This window comes from Rhamphochromis longiceps, linkage group LG20 (assembly GCF_057381845.1).
Source record: "Rhamphochromis longiceps isolate RC_006_pf linkage group LG20, R_longiceps_female_GT1.1, whole genome shotgun sequence".
In the NCBI taxonomy this organism is placed as follows: Eukaryota; Metazoa; Chordata; class Actinopteri; order Cichliformes; family Cichlidae; genus Rhamphochromis; species Rhamphochromis longiceps.
In genome coordinates, this window is record NC_140576.1 from 34,241,448 (window position 1) to 34,263,791 (window position 22,344).

Below are 22,344 nucleotides of genomic sequence, written 5' to 3' on the forward strand. Positions count from 1 at the left end.
TAAGTGGGTTGAACTTGGCACCCTGCTCACACTGAAATCTGGTCCATCTCGGTTTGTTTTAAAAGGGTCAGTTTTTACCCAAACTCAGTTTTGTTCCTTCAGCCGAAAGGAAAACGTGATCGAAGGTCCCAGATGAGATGAATGTGACTATTTCCCTTGTCAGGAATAAAGATTTCAGAGAGCCATGATTAGTTTTACTCATGAAAACATTGCTAATAACCCCCGCTCTTCCTGGTGTTCACACTCGCTATGTGATGCTTTGAGGGCATTTTTAGTGTGAAGGTCAGATAGACTTAGTCAAAACATCTTTAATCATAGCTGTGAAATAATCTTTCCTGACATTGAACCCCACTAATGTGTGTGTGTGTGGGGTTTGTTTTGGGGTTTTTTCTTCCCAGAAACCACACGAAATACCCTCTTTGTAAATGCAGTAAACAGATTTGCATTGATTTAGCAGTAGCTTTGGGAGATTTGGCTGTTTGAGCAATGTCAATAGCCCTGTGTACACCAGCTCTTTATGTCTGATTGACTCAGTCTAAATGGGATCCTGTTCTTTTGTTAAATGTTTAAAAGTTCAACCCACATCTTTCCCAAGGTTTGTACTTTCTCATACATGATTTCTTTTGCCTGCTGCTTTAAAGAAAGTAGAGCATGGAATTAAAGGCTAGTTAAGAAAGCAGAAAAGTTGTCTTTCTGGGAGGAACTGTTATAAGTGGCGATGTGCACGATGAGTTCTTGTTGTAAAGTTGTTTTTCAACTGGAACTGTTACTGAGGTTACAGACCTCATGTATTAAACGATATGAAAGGCTTCAGATAAAACTCTGCACAAAATGAAAATTTGAGAGGATGAAGGGAAATCAAACACGATGCTTACAGAGCCTTAGTTTTTGTGTTCTCATTCTGTGTATCAGTATTCTCTCATAAAAGAATACCGTGAGGTTCACTCAGAAGCATCTGTTTCTATGAAGAAGTGCTCTTTGTAGAGCTGTAGAATTGGGTCCCTTTAAAGAAAGCCATCTGATTTTTATAAAAACAACAAATGCATATATTAATACAGGAAAAGTTTGCATACAATTGTTTGGCAGAAGCAGTTTGGGAAACCCAGGCAAGAGGATTATTGATCCTGATTTTTGTAATCCTTACAGCTTTAGACGTGTAGCGGAGCTGCAAACAAAAACACGTTCGCTAACTTTGTCGTCAGGAATTCCAGGATTTTAGGTGGCGGGGTGGGGAAAGGGGGCTTTTTATGTGGCCCGTGTGTAATTCCGGTCACAAACCTCATGATGAGTAGGCGCACGGATACAGGACGTCTCTTTCTGACTTATCTTGTGATCTAAGGACTTTTCTGAGTCAGTAGGAGGAAAAAGAGCCTGTGTCTGAAGAAGGGATGAGTGGGAATTGGTGCTTATTGTGCTGCACTAAGAGCAGAGGCTCTTTAGTGTCTTGATGTTTTAGAGCAAAAAGAGTTTGAAGTTCACTTTTGGTCACCAAACACAAACAATGTTTTATTGTCCATTTTTATTCCTGTTGACACTGCTGGCAATTTGTTTTGTTTTTCTCTTGCATTCATTCATATTGGCTTCCAGTGTTAGAAAATGAGTGTTTTTCTGTTACAAACCCTGCTTGTGCTGTGGCTTCGGATGAGCATTGAACAATGAGTGATAAAATATGCACTGAAACGGCAGTTTCATTGCCAGATTGTCTGTATATTTTTAGCTTTGGCCTAGAGTAGTTTTGCATGAGTCAGTGTCATAAATAAAACCGATTTAGCTTATAGTGAGCTTTGGAGCAACTCCTCAGTTCTTCTTCTGCCTGAATCAAGTTGTTGTAGATGTTTTGAATGTGATGGTCATACTGAGCTTTAAAACAATTTATTTATTTAAAAAAAAAAAAGGATTCATTTAATGCAGGCCAGATGGAGGGACGTTGATTTGTGAGTAATGTGGCTGGTGGAGAAATGTGATGCAGTAGAACTGTTGGGGCAAATCCAATCAGCTGTTTCTTCTGCAGTTTTCTTTTTGCCACGGAGTCTGATCAGTCGTTGTTTAATGAAACAAATGAAATTAAGACATGCTAGCGCTCTGTTATTGGGATGCTTTTATTTAAATAAATCTAGTCCTGGACTGAAGCAGAAGGGTCGGTGCTAAAATTAGATGCTTGCACACCTGACTGCTCTCTGCTTGTGGATGCTGTGTCAGAGTGGAGATGAGGACAAGTCTTTGTGGTGTCACAGGGAGAAAGGGAGCAAATGAAGGAGGGGGAGAAGGGATCATTTATATAATATCTGAGAACACTGCTCTCTGTGCTTTGCCAGCAAACACTGTCAGGAGTTGTTTATGTGCAGCCTGTGTGCTGAGGGTTTGTACTTATTCCTGTCTTTGTGCAGTTTCACTTCAGTTTACCGTGAAGCTCCAACAAGCTCTGACAGCAGGCACAAGTCTTTGTTTTAAGCACAGCACGACTTTACCCGTTTGACTCGAACGTGGAAACCCACCACCCTGAACATGGCAGCCTGCCCAGCTTGGGCTTTGTGCCAGCCGGTCAGACCCTCAGTCAGGGACAGACACAACACAGAAGCGAGCTGTCCGAGACAGAGGTATTTAGACGGTGCATGAGTAAGTGCTCGTGCAGCCAGAGCGCCCTCGGTCTTTGTGGCCTTCTGCCCAGTTTGAAGGGCAAAGCCACCGTGGTCTACGTGAAGGACCCAGGCCGAGTGAAATGGAAATGGCTGCTGGCTAAGTGCACTTGAGTCTTTGAGTCTTCTAAAATCATGAATATTTAAAGACTCTATTTTTGTCCTCCTCTCTCTGTCCTCTTGGAGCTTATTGTTGGACATGATTACAAATTATTTATTGATGACTGCAGGATTTCAAAAATATTGCTGTGGAACACGTTGTGATAAATGTCTGGTTGGGAAGCTGTGGAGTCACCTTAGGTTCCCTATTGATGAGCCATGACTATCCTGATGTTTATCCCTAATCAGCCGTGATGGCTGTCTTTCAGTGTCCGTCCCTCCTTAGGAAGGAGGAGCCAACCAGCTCCTTTGGGGTTGAAAAAGCTCACTGTCCTTGTGTTAGTCAGCCTCACAGATGTAAAGGATGTGCTGGTTTTGAAACCAAGATGCACCACTTTGACCATGCAGCTTTCAGAAATGTCTTACTTCAGGGAGCTAATACCAGAATTAAGTTAACTAATGCTGTACCTGAAGTGTGAGGGGAAACGACTGAGTCATGGTTGGTACATAAGGGTCGACTTAAATGCACCTCTCACACCTTTAATAATGAAATGAACCCAAGGGAAAACGCACAAGTGGCGAAACTGCACTTTAGTCTTCACTGGGAGTCAGACCAGATGTGAGTGGAAACTTGGAAATGTTTCTAATTTGTAATTGGTCACCATTAATCTTATCTTTCTCCTGACTGGTGTAAACCCCAAAGATATTTGGTTTACATTATAGAAAACAAAATGCTGTACGAGCAGTAACTGTAGGCTCATGTGCAGGCCTTCAGTTTGTATTCGTATCCAGCAGAGCCAGTGTTCACTGTCAGCCTGGATCCATGTGAAGGCCCATTCATAGCGAGCCTGGCAGGCAGGCGGAGACACGTGGGCCTCCTCTGCCTGGCTCCCTTCTCCTCCTCCTCACCCATTTCTTTCCCGTCTCACTCCTTCCTCCCCTCTTTCTCTAGTGAACATCTTATAACTCTTGCCGTTATGCAAGCATTGTCCCAGTTTTTCATTTGTGCTGTCATAGCACCACCTGTTGGTGAATCTGCTCTCCAGTCTGTCTGTAATTCTTAAGGTCTTAAAAGCATTGAATCCATGTCTGTAAGATGCCCTAAATTTAATTTACACATTTTTTTTTTGAGTATTTACTCTTTGATGGTGTAGATGTGGCATAAACTTGAGACACATGTTTGAGTGGGTGGTGTTACCAGAGGCAGTCCGTCACACAGTTATTAAAAGTAGTATTTCATGTCAGGAGCTCAACAAATATAAATTAGATTAACTTCTGCCAATTATCTGGCTTCTGGTCATTCTAATTGATTTAAAGGGGATTTAATCGTATTAAACACGAGTTAAAATATCAGTAAACAGATTTTCAGTTTCCTGCTGGTTTTTTATCATGAAATGGTTTCAAGTTGTTTTCAGTGCGGCATAAAAAGGTGGAATTCCTAATAATCCTAATAGCAACTCAAGGAGACATCTTAAGTACCTCATTTTATTTAAACCAAAGATTAAATCTCATGTATGTATGTATAAATAAATAAAAGAAGGAAAATACCGTAGTTAGTTCTGACATGGTAGAAGAAAAGAAAATTTGTACTTAAGCTCAAAAACTGGGTGGAATTAAACTGGCACGGATCAAAAAGTGTATATTCTTCTTCTTTGGTGAAAAATGGGAAATTGCTGAACCAGCTTGTTAGTCCTCCCTGCTGTGCTGGCTGCAAAATATTGGCCACAGATGTACTTTAAATATTTAACTCTGTTCTTCTATCACTCTACTTGGTGATGGTTCTCTTTCTTACCGTTCTCTTGTTCCTCTCCAGGTCCAATCAGCAGCATCCTCGTGAATAAATTCGGCAGCCGACCGATCATCATCCTCGGCGGTTGTCTGTCAGGGTCTGGTCTGGTTGCAGCTTCTTTTTGCAACACGGTGCAGCAGCTGTACTTCTTCATTGGAGTAATTGGAGGTTTGTTTTTCATCAGTTTTCTTGAGTAAATCCTCAAAATGACACTTTCTTTTGATGGCTGAGTTTTGTTTTCTTGTTAATGTTATTTCTGTGCCCTCGTTTCCAGGTTTGGGTCTGGCCTTCAACTTGAATCCGGCGCTCACTATGATCGGTAAATACTTCTACAAGCGCCGGCCCATCGCCAACGGCCTCGCCATGGCGGGCAGCCCCGTGTTTCTGTCGACCTTGGCTCCCTTCAACTCCTGGCTGTACGATGAGTTTGGGTGGAGAGGCAGCTTCCTCATCCTCGGTGGACTCCTGCTCAACTGCTGCGTGGCCGGCTCGCTAATGCGTCCCATCGGCCCCAAACCTCAGCCGCCCAAAGTGGAGGCGGTGGAAGCAGGGCAGCCTCAGCCCAAGAGGACGGTGCTGCAGAAAATCAACTCCTTCATCGACTTGACGCTCTTCAAGCACCGCGGCTTCCTGCTCTACCTGCTGGGCAACTTCGTCATGTTCTTTGGTCTCTTTTCTCCGCTCGTCTTCCTCTCCAATTACGCCAAGAGTAAGGACATCAGCAAAGAAAAGGCGGCCTTCCTTCTGTCAGTGCTGGCGTTCATCGACATGTTTGCTCGGCCCTCAATGGGCTTTCTGGCGAACACCAAATGGGTCCGGCCCAGGATCCAGTACTACTTTGCTGCATCCGTCCTGTACAACGGTGTGTGTCACGTGCTGGCGCCGATTTCAAAAGACTACTCGGGATTTGTGATCTACGCTATCTTCTTTGGCTTTGGTTTTGGCTGGCTGAGTTCTGTGCTGTTTGAGACGCTGATGGACCTGGTGGGGGCTCAGAGGTTTTCTTCAGCTGTGGGTTTGGTCACCATCGTGGAGTGTGGGCCGGTGCTGTTGGGCCCACCACTGACAGGTAAGACATCCCAGGGAGAGGGAGGGTGGAGATTTGGGCTGTTATAAAACTTGATGTCAAAGATTATCGGTGTAATAATTGTTAAAATGTTGACGCAGATCATAAAATCTGAATCTCCTTTCTTTTGCCCACCTCCAGGCAGCTTCTATAACTACTACCAACACTATGACTTCACCTACATCACCTGCGGCATCGTCCTCATTATAGGAAGCATCTTCCTCTTTGTGGGAATGGGCATCAACTACCACATGTTAGACCGAGAAAAGAAAGCGGAGGAGCAAAAAGAGAGGGAGGAGCCCAAAGCGGAGCGTGCTGCCATGCTGCCGCCTTCTTCTCCGGCAAAATCGAGCGAGGATGGCGTACCAGCAGCTGTCACAATGGACGAAGTCTCCAGGATGGATGAGGACACAGTGTAAACGGACAAACTTGGGAAGAAATGAACACGCACGAGAGCTGCAGTTACAACCACACAGCATCTTTATAGAGAATAATCCCTTTTTACACCACCCTGAAGCCATAGAAACCGCTCCATGATTAAAACCAGAGGCCTGCTGCGGTGACGCTGATGTGAATCTGCGCTCGGCCTCATTCAGACCTCCGGTTTTTGGTCTTTGACGTGCCTTTTTGGTGAACTGAGAGCGTTCCAGGCGGTGCTGCTTGCATAAACACCAGATAGACGCACAGCCGACTGAGTGACTGTAACCATCCCGGAAAGTAACGAGGACTTTGTCTCAGGGTCTCAAGCTGTCACAAAGGTTCAGGGCCTCGTGCGCACACTTTTTAACTTTTTTTTTTTAATAAGTCACCATACATGTTACAATACAGAAATTTCTCCCTCGTGTTCTGCACAATCACTTCACTGCTCAAGGGCTGGATGTAAGCGCTCGCATCCACATTGTTAATCATAATATTAGTTAGGATTTTTTTTTAATTAATTAAAAAAATATGGGGTAAAAAGTAGTTCACTACAACACAGGGAAAAGTTAAGGTTCTTCTTTTTAACATTTTAGGAATGTAGAATAACAAATATCAGTTTTCCTGTTTGTGGAAAATCAGGAAGCTGTAATGTAGGAATCTTCTGAGCGGTATGAAACTAGGTCAGGATGCAGGTATGGAGGCAGAAATGTGGAATTTCAGAGCAGCTCTGATCTTTTATTGAACTGATGAAGATTATGAACATCATCGGAACAGGTCACACAGACGGGCTCCAACCCTGCTGATGCATCCACCACGTGAGCTGCAGGCTGGGTTGGGTAATAAACGGCACCACACGTTGGTGCGTGTGAGGGGGTGAAGCTGTGCGGAGTAGATGGATGGTTGGGTGGCTTCTGTGTGCTCTGAACATTGTTACAAAAATGTTTTTTTTTTTAATGTAATTTTTGGGGCGCAGAACAGCACATTTGTGGTATTTGAATAGTGAAAACGGTTTAGTTCAGTTTCTACAAATCCTACAAAAAAAGTAAAATATTTTAGCTTTCAGGAAACGACAATCTAACGAGGTTCATTGTAAGTTCAGTCAGTTTGTGAAGTGTACAGAATTACTCATATCAGGAGGACAGATTTAACCGGGTGAATTAACGGGGCTGAAAGCTGAGAACGTGTTGGGAGAGGGACTAACACGGTTATCATCTTTGTTTTCATCACGTTGAGAGTAACAGAAATATTGCACATGACCAGCTTTAGAATCGGATAAAGTCCCTGCCCACATGAGACGTTTCCACGGTCGCCCGAGCATTTCCTTCCTCACAGAGGAAAGCTTCCGATTGGGCGACAGATTTTACGTTTCCCTTTCAGTAGGAATGGATACTTATTATGTTATTATGTATTTTGGTGACTAAATATGACCAAATGTTAGTATTCAAAGTGATTAATTACAAAGTGTGAATTTGTTTCTTCATGTGTATTTTTGTAAAGGTACTACTGGTACCAATGGGGAAACTGGTCTCTCTCCTCGCTGAAGTATCCACCTGTTCAACAGGTTCATTTTTCAGGGGAAAGAGCATCTGCTGCATCGGTACGGCCACATTCGACTGCTCCAAACCCTGATTTTTTTTCTCCGTTAAAAAATAAATAAAAACAAAAAAACTGACCTTCATGAACTTGTTGGTAATCGATAAACTGTTATTCTAGGTTTTATTTTCTGAATTATGGTCATTTCAAATTTAAAGTTGTTCTACTTTCAGGATGAGCGTTTTGTGAAGTGACACACTGAAAGGAGGTGATACTGTTTCATTTAAACTGGGTTTTAAAACGGTATTATAATAGTCGCCTTTTTTAGTGTTTTTATAAAGCGGACAAAACTTTAGTTTCTGTAATATTTTTTCTTTTAGTTGCTGTGGATTTTTTTTATGTGTGTTCTTATTATTTTGAGTGTTGAGAATAAACAGTTTTTAAAATGAAACCTGTTGTATTGATTCTGTAACTTAAAAATAAAGCTTTTTTTTTTCCAAAATTAGCAGAAAAACTGTATTTACAGTCATTACACATGTCTAACATTTTTATATAAAACTTAAATTCTTGCACTCAAATCCTGAAAAGGAGGCATCTCTATATACCTGAAGCTACCACAGCAAGCAAATACTTACAGAAGCTTGACGAGAGAGAAACGTGAAACTCGATGACAAATTCACACTCGCTGGACATTTCATTAGGTACACCTTGCTAGTACAGGGTTAGACTTCCTTGATTCTTCATGGCACATCTGTTATCTGTTGGCTTGAGATCAAGGGGGACATACAAATCCAAGAAACCAGTTTCAGATGATTTGAGTTCTATGATGTGTTATCCTGCTGGATGCAACCATCAGACATAGAAGGGTCGGACAGCACCAATCTGTGTGTATTCTGCGGTGTTTAAACCACGCTCATTTGGTGCCACGTGGCAAAAGGTATGCCAGAATATATCCTCCACACCAGCAGCTCGGCCTGCTGGTGTAAGGTGGGATGGATTCGTGCTCGTTCACTCCAAATTCTGACCCCTACCATGTGAATGTTTTTCTAATTTTCCATTATCCAATTTTGGAGAGCATGTGTAAATTAGAGTCTCAGTTTCCTGTTCTTAGCTGAGAGGAGGGGCACCCAGCGTGCTTATCTGCTGCTGCAGCCCATCTGCTGTAAGGCTTAACATGTTGTGCATTTAAAGATGCTCTTTTGCCTCTTTTACTTTTACATACTTTGGTTATAGCCAGGAGTTATGAGTTATTGTATAGTTTTGCTTTTTTCCACCCAGAGAATCACTGCTCACTGGATATGTTCTCTTTCTTAACAGCTCTGTAAACTCCAGAGATGGTTGTGTGTGTGTGGAAATCCCAGCAGATCAACAGTTTCTGAAAGACCAGCCTGTCTGGCACCAACAATCACACCTTTTCCAAAATCACTTAAATTACTTGTTGTGATTCTCGGTTTGAACTTCAGCTGGTTGTCTCAACATGGTGCTTTCAGTCGTGCAGACAAAGTTATTTGATTGGCTGATTTAAGAATTTGCACTGGTGTACCTAATGAAATGGAATGAGTGCATAGCTCTAACATTCAGATTTAACAAACACGACCCAGAAATGAGCCTCACAGGTGCTGGAAGATGGATTTTTGTAGTCTTTGGAGAGACTCGTGGTTTCCATGGTGTCATGGAGGGTGTGTGAGTGATGGAGCTCTGCAGTGCCGAAGCCCAATAATGTAGTTATTGTGTTTTTCATGGCTAAGGCAATACACACAGTTACATTTTTGTTTTAGAATTTTTTTCCACATATTTCTATTGTAATAAAAATCCTCGCTCCACTCACCCCTGTTCATTTTCAGCGCCCCTTCACATAGGTTCACTCGGGTCTCATTTTAAAAGTTCAACTAATATTTCCTTAAACATCAGCCGACTCAGCTGTGCCACTGAGAGGGAGTTGCCCTTCATCGTGTCCAGTGTTCAGTTGGAGGTGTGCGTGATGGTGGAGTCGTTTGTTTCGGAAGCTCGGCGCCGAGTGTGCGGCCGACAGTGAAGCAGCAGACGAAGCTCCGGGGAGACGCTGCTGGAGAAGGCGGAGTAGATCCAGGGGTTGGTGCAGGAGTTTAGACTGGCCAACAGCATCAGCAGGGTAAACGCTACACCTGTGTACACACACAGGAGGAGGAGGAGGTCCGTAAATGGCACAGGGGACTGCAGATCAGGCCATCAAGTCAAACTCTGCTTCAGGGTGGTATCTTTGGTAGCCCAGAGGTACTTATTGTAGTCTTGTATATAAAAGTTTATTAGAGAGTTTTAAAGTTAACACAATGACTTCATGTCTAAGGCATCTTTGTGTTGTACAGTTTGGACCCTGCACCAGCTGTCACAGGATGAGAGGCGGAGAAACACCCTGACAGATTACTGCTCCATTTAAATTGGGTTAAAGGTATTTATGTAAAGTTATTAAATTTTTTTTTAGGGATGTAGAGAACAAAAAAAATCCTTAAAATTACATCAAGTTGGTCTGGCAGGACTGTGTGTGTGTGTGTGTGTGTGTGTGTGTGTGTGTACCGTTCTGAGGTGGGTCAGGGTCCCAGGCGGCCCAGAGCTGGACGCTGAAGAACGGGGCCCAGCAGAGCGAGTACACAAGCACAATGACCAGCGTCATCCTCACCGTTTTTGACATGGCTGCTGTTACCTCTCCACCTCTGACAGGAGGCAGTTTGGTGGGGTGTGGTGAGCAGGCAGCAGAGGGCGTTGTTGGATCTGGTGGGACGCCGGCTTGCAGCTGAGCTGACGAGGAGGACAAAAACATTCCTGTGACGCTCACTCTCCCTGAATTTCCTCATTTCATGAGTTAAGACCATAAATATGGTTACATTTTTATTTATTAATTTTTTATATATAACTTTTTGATTGTAGTAAAAGCACATATTAGCTAATTTCAGGCATGAGATGAGGAGCATACTCCAGATCTTAGTCACCTTCTACCACCACATTGCTTTAGGAGTAAGACTGCAATAAGTCAAGTGCCTGAAGCATGATCAGAAATGGGTGAAGAGTTTTTATGGAAAGTTTAGTTTACCTGAGCAGCACCAACATGTCAACCATGCCCTTTCTCAACTGCAGGACTGCTTCTCAACAACTGTATGGGATTTATTCTCCAGCCACAACCTCCAGGAGTACACGGACACTGTACTCTCGTACATCAGGAACTGTGTTGACAATGTCACCGTCAACAAAAGGGTCAGGGTGTTTCCAAATCAAAAACCCTGGATGAATAGCGAAGTGCAATCCCTCCTAAAAAGCCGCAACACTGCCTTCAAGTCAGGGGACAGGGCTGCGTATAGGGCGGCCAGGGCAGACCTGAGTAGAGGCATCAGGAAAGCTAAGGCTGCCTATAGGAGGAGGATTGAAGATCACTTTGCTGACAACGACCCCAGAAAAATGTGGCAGGGGATCAATCACATTACCAACTACAGAAGCAATAACCAGGCAACATCTAGGACTGATGCCTCACTGGCTGAGGATCTAAACCATTTCTTCGCCCGATTTGAGACGACCAGGCCCTCAGCTGCCACACCACTTCCACCCGCCCCCAGCACTGGCACACTAACACTTAGGGAGCACCAAGTGAGGTGTGTTCTAAGGTCAGTGAATCCCAGGAAGGCGGCAGGTCCTGATGGAATACATGGAAAGGTTCTCAGAGCATGTGCTGACGAACTGACCGGAGTCTTCACTAAAATCTTCAACCTTTCCTTGTCATCAAACACCGTCCCGCCCTGCCTCAAAACCTCCACCATCATCCCCATCACCAAGAAGACAGCTGTGGCCAGCCCAAATGACTACAGGCCTGTTGCAGTTACGCCTGTAGTGATGAAGTGCTTTGAGAGACTGGTCTGTCAGCACATCAGGGCCGGTCTGCCTCCCACTCTGGACCCCCACCAATTTGCCTACAGGACAAATCGTTCCACCGAGGACGCTATCACCATAGCGCTCCACACTGCGCTGAGTCACCTGGAGCACCGAGGAAGCTATGTGAGAATGCTCTTTCTGGACTTCAGCTCAGCATTCAATCATATCATCCCGGAGATCCTGGTCCAGAAACTGTCTCACCTGGGACTCTCCACCCCCATCTGCCTCTGGATCAAGGACTTCCTGACAAATAGACCACAGTCTGTCAGACTCGGCCCCCACCGGTCCAGCACCATCACACTCAGCACCGGGTCTCCACAAGGATGTGTTTTGAGTCCCCTCCTGTTTACGCTCTACACATCCGACTGCTCCCCTACCCATCTCTCAAACACCATCATAAAGTTCGCGGATGACACCACAGTGGTTGGACTCATCTCAAGGGGGGATGAGTCGGACTACAGAGATGAGGTCAACAGACTGACTGAGTGGTGTTCAGTTAACAACCTCCAACTGAACACCACGAAAACTAAAGAACTTATCTTGGACTTCAGGAAGGGCAGAGCAGACCCGGCCCCACTTTACATTCACGGGAGCTGTGTGGAGAGGGTACACTCCATGAGGTTTCTGGGCGTGCAGATATCTGATGACCTCTCCTGGACTGCAAATACTACAGCGGTGGTTAAAAAGGCCCAGCAGCGTCTCCACTTTCTGAGAGTGCTCAGGAGGAACAACCTGGAGGAGAGGCTGCTGGTGACATTTTACAGAGCCACCATAGAGAACATCCTAACGTACGGCATAACAACATGGTATGCAGGGTGCTCAGCTGCAGACAGGAAAGTACTGCAGAGGGTCATCAACACAGCCCAGAAGATCACTGGCTGCTCTCTGCCCAGCCTGGAGGTCACTGCAAACTCTCGGTACCTCAGCAGAGCTGGCAATATCATCAAGGACCACTCTCACCCCAGCAACCAACTGTTTGAACTATTACCGTCAGGCCGACGGTACAGGTCACATAAAACCAGGACAAACAGATTCAGGGATAGCTTCTTTCCCAGAGCTATCACCGTAGTAAATAAGCACTAAAACAATTGAACCTATTCCATACCGTCACTGTCATTATATTAATGCTGCTATTCATACTGTCATTATATTAATGCTGCTATCCTGTATATATTGTACATACTATTGTTTGAGTACTTACGATTGTTTTTTTTTGTACTTTTTATATTTTACATTTATATTTATTATTGAAACTTGCACCAAGGGAGTGGCACTCCAATTTCGTTGTACTCTGTACAATGACAATAAAGGCTATTCTATTCTATTCTATTCTATTCTATTCTATTCATAACTGCTGACTGAGAAACTGAAGAACAGTGCACATTCTTAGGTGGTGACGTGCCAGTCATGTGGTAAAACACTCCATAATTCATATACATAATTAACTGTCTGCAGACCAGTGAGGACCATAATTTACCAAATGAACATCATGTTGATTTCAACAGGACTGCAGAGCTGTGACTGAGCGCCTAAACTAATCAGGAAACATGAGTTAGCATGAGGGTTGTTTCTCCATAAGCTTCTTTACAGACTGTTGTCCTTTACCAACTACAGCAGTCGACCCCTGCTGGCCATTATAAACTATTGCAGGTTTAAGGCTTATAGATACGTCCATCTCAAGGCTCAGTGTAGGATAAATAAGCATTATTATCATTATTGAATCATGCAAAGCTACTGTAGAGTCCAAGAATGATCACCCATCGGGAGGTGCTGATAGGTGGACACAGGGTCCAAACTGCAGTCATTTCCAGGGTTGTTGTACACGAGGGGGGAAACATAGAAGGGGACATTAGACTTTCCTTCTCCTCCTCCTCTTTTTCCTCTCTGGGTTTCTTTTCTTAATTGAGGGAGAGCAGCGGGGGACAGGCGGCAGTCTGATTTCAGGTACAGATTGTTATGAATCTCCTTGAAGATTCGCACCTAAAGGAAGAAAGACGAGAGAGGGTAAATTTTTGTTTCCAGAAGCATCTTGTCTTCTGGTTCTCTCTGTTCTACCTGGCAGATGGTGATGATCAGAACGGGGAGGATGAAGATGGCTAGCGTCATCCACGTCACGTAGGCTTTGAGGCCCCAGGACTCGGCAAAATTGCCCCAACATTCATACACACCTGGAGCCAACTCAGAACGGGAAAAGATAAAGACCTGCAAACCAGCAAAGAGATGAGTGGAGATGATGGAAACAGCAAACAGTCTGATTTTGTGTTTGTGCTCTCTTCTATAAGATTTTAATTGGCACGGTGCTTATTTACGACTTCGTGTTTTAACGTGATAAAAGTGTTGGTTGGAAATGTGACAAAATGGGACACTACCTCTGTTTATCTTCAAAGTTAAAGGCAAACATATGTGAATTTGATGATAGGCCTTTAAAGTAACAGCTTAAGACCAGAATGATGCCCCTGTCCTTTCTTTGACTATCACCTTGTTTTCTTCTCTTTTTAATGTTAATTTTAAGAGCCTAACGGTAATCAGAACCTAAGTTATGCATCTCAGGAGCAGATCTGTGGCCAGCCTCTTTGGCATACCTGTGGCAGGCTGAGCAGCAGCGACAGTACCCAGGCCAGCACGATGAAGCTGTTCCAGCGCTTCGTGGCCCCGCTGCGATGTGCCTGCAGGGGGCAGCAGATAGCATAGTGGCGATCCACTGTCATGGCCACGATGATGTAGGAGGAGGCAAACATTCCAAGAACCTGAAGGTACTTCACCAGGCGACATAAGAAGTCAGGACCAGGAAAGCGTCCCTTAGCGTCCCACACGAGCTGGGGCAACACCTCAGAGAGGAAGAGGAGAGGGAGGAAGGATATATGCTTTTGAAGTAACATGTCGCAATATATTTTCTCTGTGGAGAGTTGTGGTATATGATGCACAAATTTTATGCACACACACATGCACACAAACACACACAGACATTTGTGCATATTAAAAATCTCGAGGTACAGATTAGTGTGCTCATTCATAAATCCCAGAGCACATTTACATATTCCAGTTCAAATTTACAGATTAATGCAAAAACTGAAAGACTTCTGTGCACTTTTCTGAATTTGCATGTACATTTAAAATCTCAAATTTGTGTACAAAATACAAAAAACACCAAAAAAAAAAAAAAAAAATCAATGAAAAATTACAAGTATTTGTGCACATAATAATGATAATGGATTGGATTTATATAGCGCTTTTCAAGGCACCCAAAGCGCTTTACACTATTCATTCACTCTCGCATTCACACACTGGTGGAGGCAAGCTACGGTTGTAGCCACAGCTGCCCTGGGGTAGACTGACAGAGGCGGGGCTGCCATATCGCGCCATCGGCCCCTCTGGCCAACACCAGTAGGCGGTAGGGTAAAGTGTCTTGCCCAAGGACACAACCACCAGGACAGAGAGCCCGGGGATCAAACCGGCGACCTTCCAGTTACAGATACGCTTCCCAACCCCCTGAGCCACGGTCGCCCCACATAATAGATTCATGTGCACTTTTACCCCAGTTTAGTTCACATTTACATGTAGGTGTGCATATTTGGAAACCTGTGAAGACATTTGCTGACTTCAGTGTGTTTGTCTTTTTCCAGATTTATGTATTTGTTTACAAACTGTAAAAAAAAGATCACATTTCCAGATTATTGTATCTGCACATATTTTCAGATAATACTACAATTACACACCTGTATAACACACATATAACCCACAACGTGAATGAGTGTTTGCTACCTGGAACAGCGCCACCACCAGGTCAGCCACACAAAGGTTCAGCATGAACTGGTGCAGGGGGTTGTGGTGTCGCCTTCGTCTTAGCAACACCACCAGGACCAGCCCGTTGCCAAGTAACGCCATCACTAAGATGACCGCCAGCACCACCACCTCGGCCACGGCCAGCAGGGCGTCTCGTTCCCGCTCTGTAGCATTAGCACCGGTGGGGGTCTCAGAGACCGCCGGCCGGTCGATGGACGTATACGTGTCTGTTATCACAGAAACGGACATGCTGGCTGGGACAGGAGAGGAACACCACAGAAAGACAAGACGATGACATCGTTATGAAGGAAAACTGTGAAACAAACGTTAATCTTTCCTGGTCCATCTTTTGTATACAGGTGATTATTATTACGTTTTAGAAAGTTTAATACAAGCACCTCAAAAGGGGGTTGAAGTACAGCACTCAAGTTAATTTAAAATCTATTTATTTATTCAATTTTTTCTTAATTTGATGTATTTTCAGTCACTATAAAAAGTTTATTGTTAAATTCTTAGAATCAGGTGCAGTTTTGGGGAAATCCCTAACTGCCCGTAAGTTTGTAATGATGTTCACTGGAGACTGGCCAAACAACAGGACTTCATTACTGCCTTCACATTTGGTCTGATGAGCCCTGTGGGCTCTATGATTGTGTCTGCGTGCGTGCACTGAACTGTAAAAACTGCCGAGTGTCTTTGTTTGTGATTCTTGAAGCCCTCCACCCCTTTATTTGTTTGTTTAGGGAAGAAGTGTTGATCTCTTTTTAGTTCACGGGACACAAAAAGACCAATTTGATCCCAAATGGGCCAGACAAATGGCACTGTTGTATAAGATCCTATAAAAACATTTGAAAATGTTCCCTTTCTTTTTCTGTCAGATGCACTGTTTGTTTCTTTTTTCTTTTTTCCCATTCTTTCAGTTATTGTACTCATTACACCCATTTTCCCCAAATTCTTTGAGTATTTATTTGAAATAATCACTAATCTAAATAACGTCCAAAACAGGTTTTTTTTTTAATCATTTATGAAGTTTATGCATTTATTCAATAAAGAGCTAATCTGTTTGATTTTCCTTGGCGTTCAGGCTGCTACTCTATTCTTTACATCACTTCCTCTTTCCCATCAAACTCAGTATCAACATCATTACTGTAGGCCAATCATTCTCTTTTCCTCCTTTTACCCAATCAGCCTCTCTTCTTTGCGGTTTAAAGCTCCGGGCTCTTCTGTTATTTGCCTTTCTGACTTGCTTCCTCCTTATCCAATCCTCCTTTGCCATCTTCATCACCACCAGCACATATCATGTAGATCAGGGCTGCCCAATCCCGGTCCTCGAGAGCTACTGTCCTGCAGCTTTTAGATGCATCCCTACTCCAACACAGCTGAATCAAATGGTTTGATTACCTCTTCAGCATGCCATCGTGTTTGGCAAAGGCCTGATAACAAGCCATTCATTTGATTCAGCTGTGTTGGAGTAGGGATGCATCTAAAAGCTGCAGGATAGTAGCTCTCGAGGACTGGGATTGGGCAGCCCTGATGTAGATTCTGAGCACCGGGGCAGTCTAATTTATTCTGTATGTGAATAAATCCCCTCTCCTGAACTATTGCTAAACCCTACATGGAAGTGGCTGGTAAAGGTAGACCTAAGCAGCTTCCCAGCAAACCCAAAGCAAAGTTGGACCTACAAAATCCAAGTGTGCAAAGAGCTGTTCAAGTGTCCTAAGAACCTCTGGCCAAGTCTGATTTTACAGGCCCATTTCTGCATAGTTTTCATTGTTTTAAGTGCTTCTGTAGTCAGGTGAGTGTGACAGACATCAGTAGATGCATGCAGCATTTGCAGACATAAAAACACTTCTTAGTCTCAGACAACAAATTTCTTTGGGCAGTAGAAAAAGAAAGCTTCGTCTTGGTTGAGGTTATAGCATGGTCTACCCACTGACTCGCTGGAAGTGGGTAGATCATCATGGATAATGATGACCTCACACCTGGGTCATGAGTCATGTCATCCATATGCCTCCAGTGTTCTGTTTTATCTTGAACTGTTAATCCATTTTTGAAAGTCTATAGGTCCTAATTCAGTTCCCGGTGCAACTCCACACATGGCATTCAAAATCAGACAGATGTCCTGCTTGGTCATGAAATCAGATCCAAGTCCAAGTTTGAGGAGGCACCAAACTGCCCGTGAAGTGCACACTGATGCTGGAACATCCAAGGACGTTCGCACCGTACACCAGGGGCTCAAACTCCAGTCCTCGAGGGCCAGTGTCCTGCAACTTTTCCATGTGTCATCTGAATAAAATTAGTAGGTCATTAGCAAGAGTATAGAACTTGACTGCATGCTGAAGTGGCAACCCCTAACCCTACTCAAGTAAATTTAAGTAAATGTGTTTGGAAAGATATACTTCTCAAAGTATTTTTATTGCATCATGTTCATTCACACATGAGCTGCTGTAACATGAATCAAATGGCTGAATGTTCACCTCAGCATGCAGTCAGGTTCTATAGTCTTGCTAATGGCCTACTAATTGTATTCAGGTATGTTGCAACAGGGACACATGGAAAAGTTGCAGGACACTGGCCCTCGAGGACCGGAGTTTGAAACCCCTGGTCTACACAGAGCTCGTCAACTGATGCGTTTGCTTGTGTTGGCAAAACTGAATTAGGTCAGGATTTGGATTAAACGCAGCAAACTGCTCGCATACTTTGATGATCTGAGCTCCTAATGAGGTTGTTCTAAGTTCATCCACGTTTGGAGTCAAACACTTTGGTATGCGGATAACAATGCAACATGCTTCTGATTGCTTACTAAAAAGCAGCTCGTCGCAGGAGGATGTCACACGTTTTAAATGCCTTTAATCAAGCTGTCATCAAATATAAATCCAGTCAAACCTTCATTGTCATTTGCATGCTAGAGCTTATAACTGCGTTTGTCGATGGCACCGTGAACTGTTCACAATGATTCCTGGAAGAGTCCATGCAGTGATAACGTCTGTTTTTAATGCAGTGCTGTCGGAAGACCCGTCCATCACAGGCATACCTGCCAACCTCGTCCTTTGTGCACAGAGATTTCTCGAGATTCTCAGATTTTTTTGATGATATCACATACTGTAGATGATGAGTATTCAGAGTTTTCACAATATTACATTGATGAACATTATTCAGAAATAGATCCACTCTGTCTCTCCAAGATGCTATTTTCACATCAAACAGTCAATGTTAGTTGTTGCCATTTTACCTAATTACTTGAAAAGTGATTCTCCAGTTGTTAAAAGTACCACTTTTCCAGCCTTTTAAACACCTGCCTCAACATTTTTGAGATGTGTTAATGTCACCAAATTTAAAAAGGATTTTTTTTTAAATGCTGTCAGATTTCTCAGATTAAACATTTGATATGTTTTCTGTGCTCTATTGTGAATAAAATGCGGGTTTGTGACATTAGCACATCATTGCAGTCCGTTTTGTTTACATTTTAAACATCATCTTTTTTAAATTCAGTTTGTACAAAAACAGCTAAAGGGATTTGCCAGTGAATCATCTGAACTGGCAGCTGCTTTAAAAATCATTTGAGGTAATCATGGCCGAGTTTCTGATTTAATCCCAATTTTTACAATAAAAGAATCAGCAGATAAATTATTGATTTAAAAAAAAAAAACAATCATTAGCAGACAGAAAATGATTTAAATGAACTCCAACAGTAAAACCTTGCATGGATACAGTAATATTAATAATTTATTATATGATATATACTTTAACAGATTTTTTAACTTCATCCTCCAGTAGTTATATAATAAAAAACTGCAGCAGTTAAAACTCATTCACAAAATGCTAATTAAATGTCAAAACTAAAGAAAAGTCATCAGATCTCTTTTGTGTTTCCTCTTTTTCTATGTTTTTGTTGAAATTATTGCCAAGTCTGACAGAAAGAAACACTTTAGGATGTAAATGTTAGAGTCTGCAGGTGAGAAAGTATTTTTCATTCAGCCAGAGGTGTCTGCGCAGGAGCTAAATACAGGAGTCACTCCAGTATCTGTTTAAATAAACTGAACAGCCGAGACTGATGACGAAGGCTAGACGCCTGCTTTATATTGAAGGTTATTTGCCTATTGCTTTGCAAAAATGGCAAAGCTAAAGCTAAAATCATCAGTTTTCTTTAGTCTTTTCTGTTTTCTTTTTAAGCTTTAGTTTGAACATCATGAATTTCAGTCGGAAGAGGAGAAAATATTTTCCAGTCAGCCGGAGGTGTCAGGTTGGAAGCACTAGAGATGAACAGAGAATTCCCTCCAGCCCACGGAGCTGAGTTCAGCTCCTTTAATCCTATTAGAAAGCTGGACACCTGCTGCTTTACACATAATTTGCTTTGCAGAAGCCGTAAAGCTAAAAATCAATTCAGTTTACTCGTTTTTTGCAATCCTCTACCGCTTTTGATTTAAAAAAAAACAACCCTAAAGAGCATGAAACAGGAGGTTTAAAGTGCGTGACTAAAATTAACATCTATCTGTACAGATTTTAATTTCCCATTTTCATGAAAAACAGGAAAATCATAGGGAAATACGAGGAGACGGAGCCGACTCACCTCCTCCTCAGCGTCCCGTGAAGCATCTGTAGGAGCCAGGACAACCTGATCTGCTGTTGCACACACTAGCTGCATCCATGCTGTGTCTGCTGCATGTGTCTGTGTGCGTTTGTGTGCTTATTACACTGATGGTGACCTCTGCCAACTCGCTCTGCTGTTTCTCCTCTCTCTCCTCTTTAGCACATCCCTCTCTCTCTCTCTCTCGCCTTTCTGGATTTTATGAACGTGGAAGAAGAAGAGGAGGAGTGAGAGAGGGTGATGAAAGGACGCAGTGCCCGGGCAGTGTTTGCGAATTAATGTGATTTCCTGTTGATTATTGATATTAAACATGTGGCTGTTGGCCCTGCTTTTGATCCACCCTTCAGAGCAGATCATGGGGAACATACACCAGCAGATGAAATGAGATTTTCTCTATTAGGCTTCCAGAAATGATCAAAGACCCTTCATACGCGCAAACTAATATGCGTACGTGTGAGTTTGCATCAGCGGGTGGTCGAGAGGGGTGTGAACAGGCGGGCAGAGAGAGTGTCAGATGTTGTGACAGATGGGAGCTCAGGTTTTTGGAGAGAAATGAGAAGGCAGCAGCAACAGAAGGAGACTTGTCTTTCTCAGCAACCTTTTTCCCTCTCACCGCTGCTCCACTGTTTTCCCTTCTTCTGCATCTCGCTGTCCTGCATTCCAGTTTCCTCTCCCGCTCTCATTCCTTCTCCCTCTGACGGGGCGGTAATCTGCTTGCTTCCCCTCGATTGCTCCCTCATTTGGAGAGGCCTCTAATTATCGAGGGGCCCGCAGAGCAACCTTAAACATACACACAGAAACAGTCGAGCGCGAGGCTCATTGCTGCTCCGCCATTTGTGTATAAACAACTTTCTTATGTCTGTTAAGTATTAAGCATGAACACCAGGCTTCAATTAGTTTTAGTTTACGTGTGAATTGTTGGTTTTTTTAGCTGCACGGCAGTCAAAAAAAAGACTTTTGTTTTGGTCAGCAAATCCCTTCATTACCCGCTGTGCTCTGTTCCTACTGAAGAAACTTGTCCTTTTAAGGCAGGTCATGCATACTGATGTCTCGCAGCTTGTGTCAGTGTACTGGCTTCCTGCGCCTTTTAGAAAAGACTGTAAAGTCCTTTTACTTGTTTGTAAAGTCTAACCTTTCATAGATCTGCAACTTCCAGCTACGGGTGAGAGATATTTTGCTTCCTGTCTTTTATTTCCAGTTAACTGGAAACCATTATTGAGGCCTGGTTCTAGAAAAAAAAAGCCACACAGGTAGTTGAATGTTGATTTTATCCAAAAATGGCTACTGATCCATTTTAATTGTCCTGAAAACTCCCTGAAAGCCTTCCGTCGATCCAAAATGCTGCCGTGAGAGTACTGACAGGGACTAGAAAGAGAGAACATATTTCTCACTATTGGCTTCTCTTCAGTCCAGAATCAAATTCAAAACCCTGCTCCTCACATACAAGGTCTTGAATAATCAGGCCCCATCTTATCTTCATTACCTTATAGTACCATATTATCCCATTAGAGCACTTCGCTCTCAGACCGCAGGCTTACTTTTTGTTCCTAGAGGATTTAAAAGTAGAATGGGAGGCAGAGCCTTCAGCCTTTTGGCCCCTTTTATGTGGAACCAGCTTCTAGTTTGAACTTAAAAGATGTCTCTACTTTTAAGGTTAGGCTTAAAACTTTCCTTTTTGCTAAAGCATATAGTTGGAGCTGGATCAGGAGGTCCTTAATCCTCCCTTAGTTATGCTGCAATACGTTATGCTGGGGGATTCCCATGATGCTCATGATGTATGACTCACTATGTGTTCATACACCTCTCTGCATGTAATTATTAGTTCTTATTAATCTCTGGCTCTCTTCCACAGCATGTCCTTTTCTTCTCTTCCTCCCCTCACCCCATCCAGTCGCAAGATAGGTGCCCCTCTCTGATCCTGGATCTGCCGGAGGTTTCTTCCTGTTAAAAGGGACTTTTCCTTCCTACTCTTGCCAAGTGCTGATTGTTGAGGTTTTCTCTCTATTAATGTGGAGTGTTTACCTTAAAATATAAAGTGCTTCGAGAAGACTGTTGGTGTGATTTGGTGCTATATAAATAAAGTTGAACCAAATTAAATTGAATCTGGATTTACGTCAGGGTGAGACTCTCTGCCTGTTTACTCTCCATAACTAGTCATCAGAAGTGTAGTTAAACTGCAACAGATACTTTCATGTAGCTGGTTGTGATGGCTGATGGAGAAACTGTCTCAAGGCCGAAAGAATTCACAGTAACTTAATAAATTACCGCACACACCCAGCATATGTCAATCTGTAGGACACATGTGTGAGTCTATGTAACTCCACCCTTTTAAAACGGTGGGCCTTTTACCTTCTAACCATCAGACTGTGAACAAACAGAAACCTCTAAGTTAAAAACACTCTAGTTAAGCCTTCAATTAACTGATTTTCACTGATTATAAAGGGATATTTCACAATCACTTGAATGTTTATTGTGTTACATTTGATGCTGTATTTTTACCTTTAAATGGAGGGCAATGGAAATACCACCATGGTGG

The 22,344-nt window shown here is 43.1% G+C and overlaps 2 protein-coding genes across 2 annotated transcripts in view; one reads left to right on the forward strand and one right to left on the reverse strand.

Moving 5' to 3' along the window:
- The window catches only part of LOC146645777 (monocarboxylate transporter 1-like), a 31,117-nt gene extending 23,151 nt beyond the window's left edge, over positions 1-7,966 (forward strand). Inside the window, exons 3-5 of the mRNA XM_085394465.1 lie at positions 4,549-4,692; positions 4,799-5,593; positions 5,732-7,966. Of these exons, the coding sequence (XP_085250591.1) occupies positions 4,549-4,692; positions 4,799-5,593; positions 5,732-6,009 (1,217 nt within the window). The 3' untranslated portion in view covers positions 6,010-7,966. The remainder of the gene's footprint in view (positions 1-4,548; positions 4,693-4,798; positions 5,594-5,731) is intronic.
- A 248-nt stretch (positions 7,967-8,214) lies between these two features.
- On the reverse strand, positions 8,215-19,916 carry LOC146645778 (vasopressin V2 receptor-like). Its single transcript, XM_085394466.1, has 7 exons — positions 19,791-19,916; positions 15,203-15,477; positions 14,023-14,268; positions 13,496-13,642; positions 13,198-13,420; positions 10,097-10,318; positions 8,215-9,687 (listed from the first exon to the last, which is right to left on the reverse strand). The coding sequence occupies exons 2-7, from the start codon at positions 15,470-15,472 to the stop codon at positions 9,506-9,508; spliced, it is 1,290 nt and encodes a 429-aa protein (XP_085250592.1). The 5' UTR covers positions 15,473-15,477; positions 19,791-19,916; the 3' UTR covers positions 8,215-9,505.
- Positions 19,917-22,344: the final 2,428 nt, after the last annotated feature.

Coding starts and splice junctions, on each gene's coding strand:
- LOC146645778 (XM_085394466.1), bottom strand. CDS start 15,472: ATGTCCGTTTCTGTGATAACAGACACGTATACGTCCATCGACCGGCCG. Junction 13,643..14,022: donor TGCTGCTCAGCCTGCCACAG/GTATGCCAAAGA, acceptor GCTGGTTTGCAG/GTCTTTATCTTTTCCCGTTC. Junction 9,688..10,096: donor CCCTGACCCACCTCAGAACG/GTACACACACAC, acceptor GTGTGTACACAG/GTGTAGCGTTTACCCTGCTG.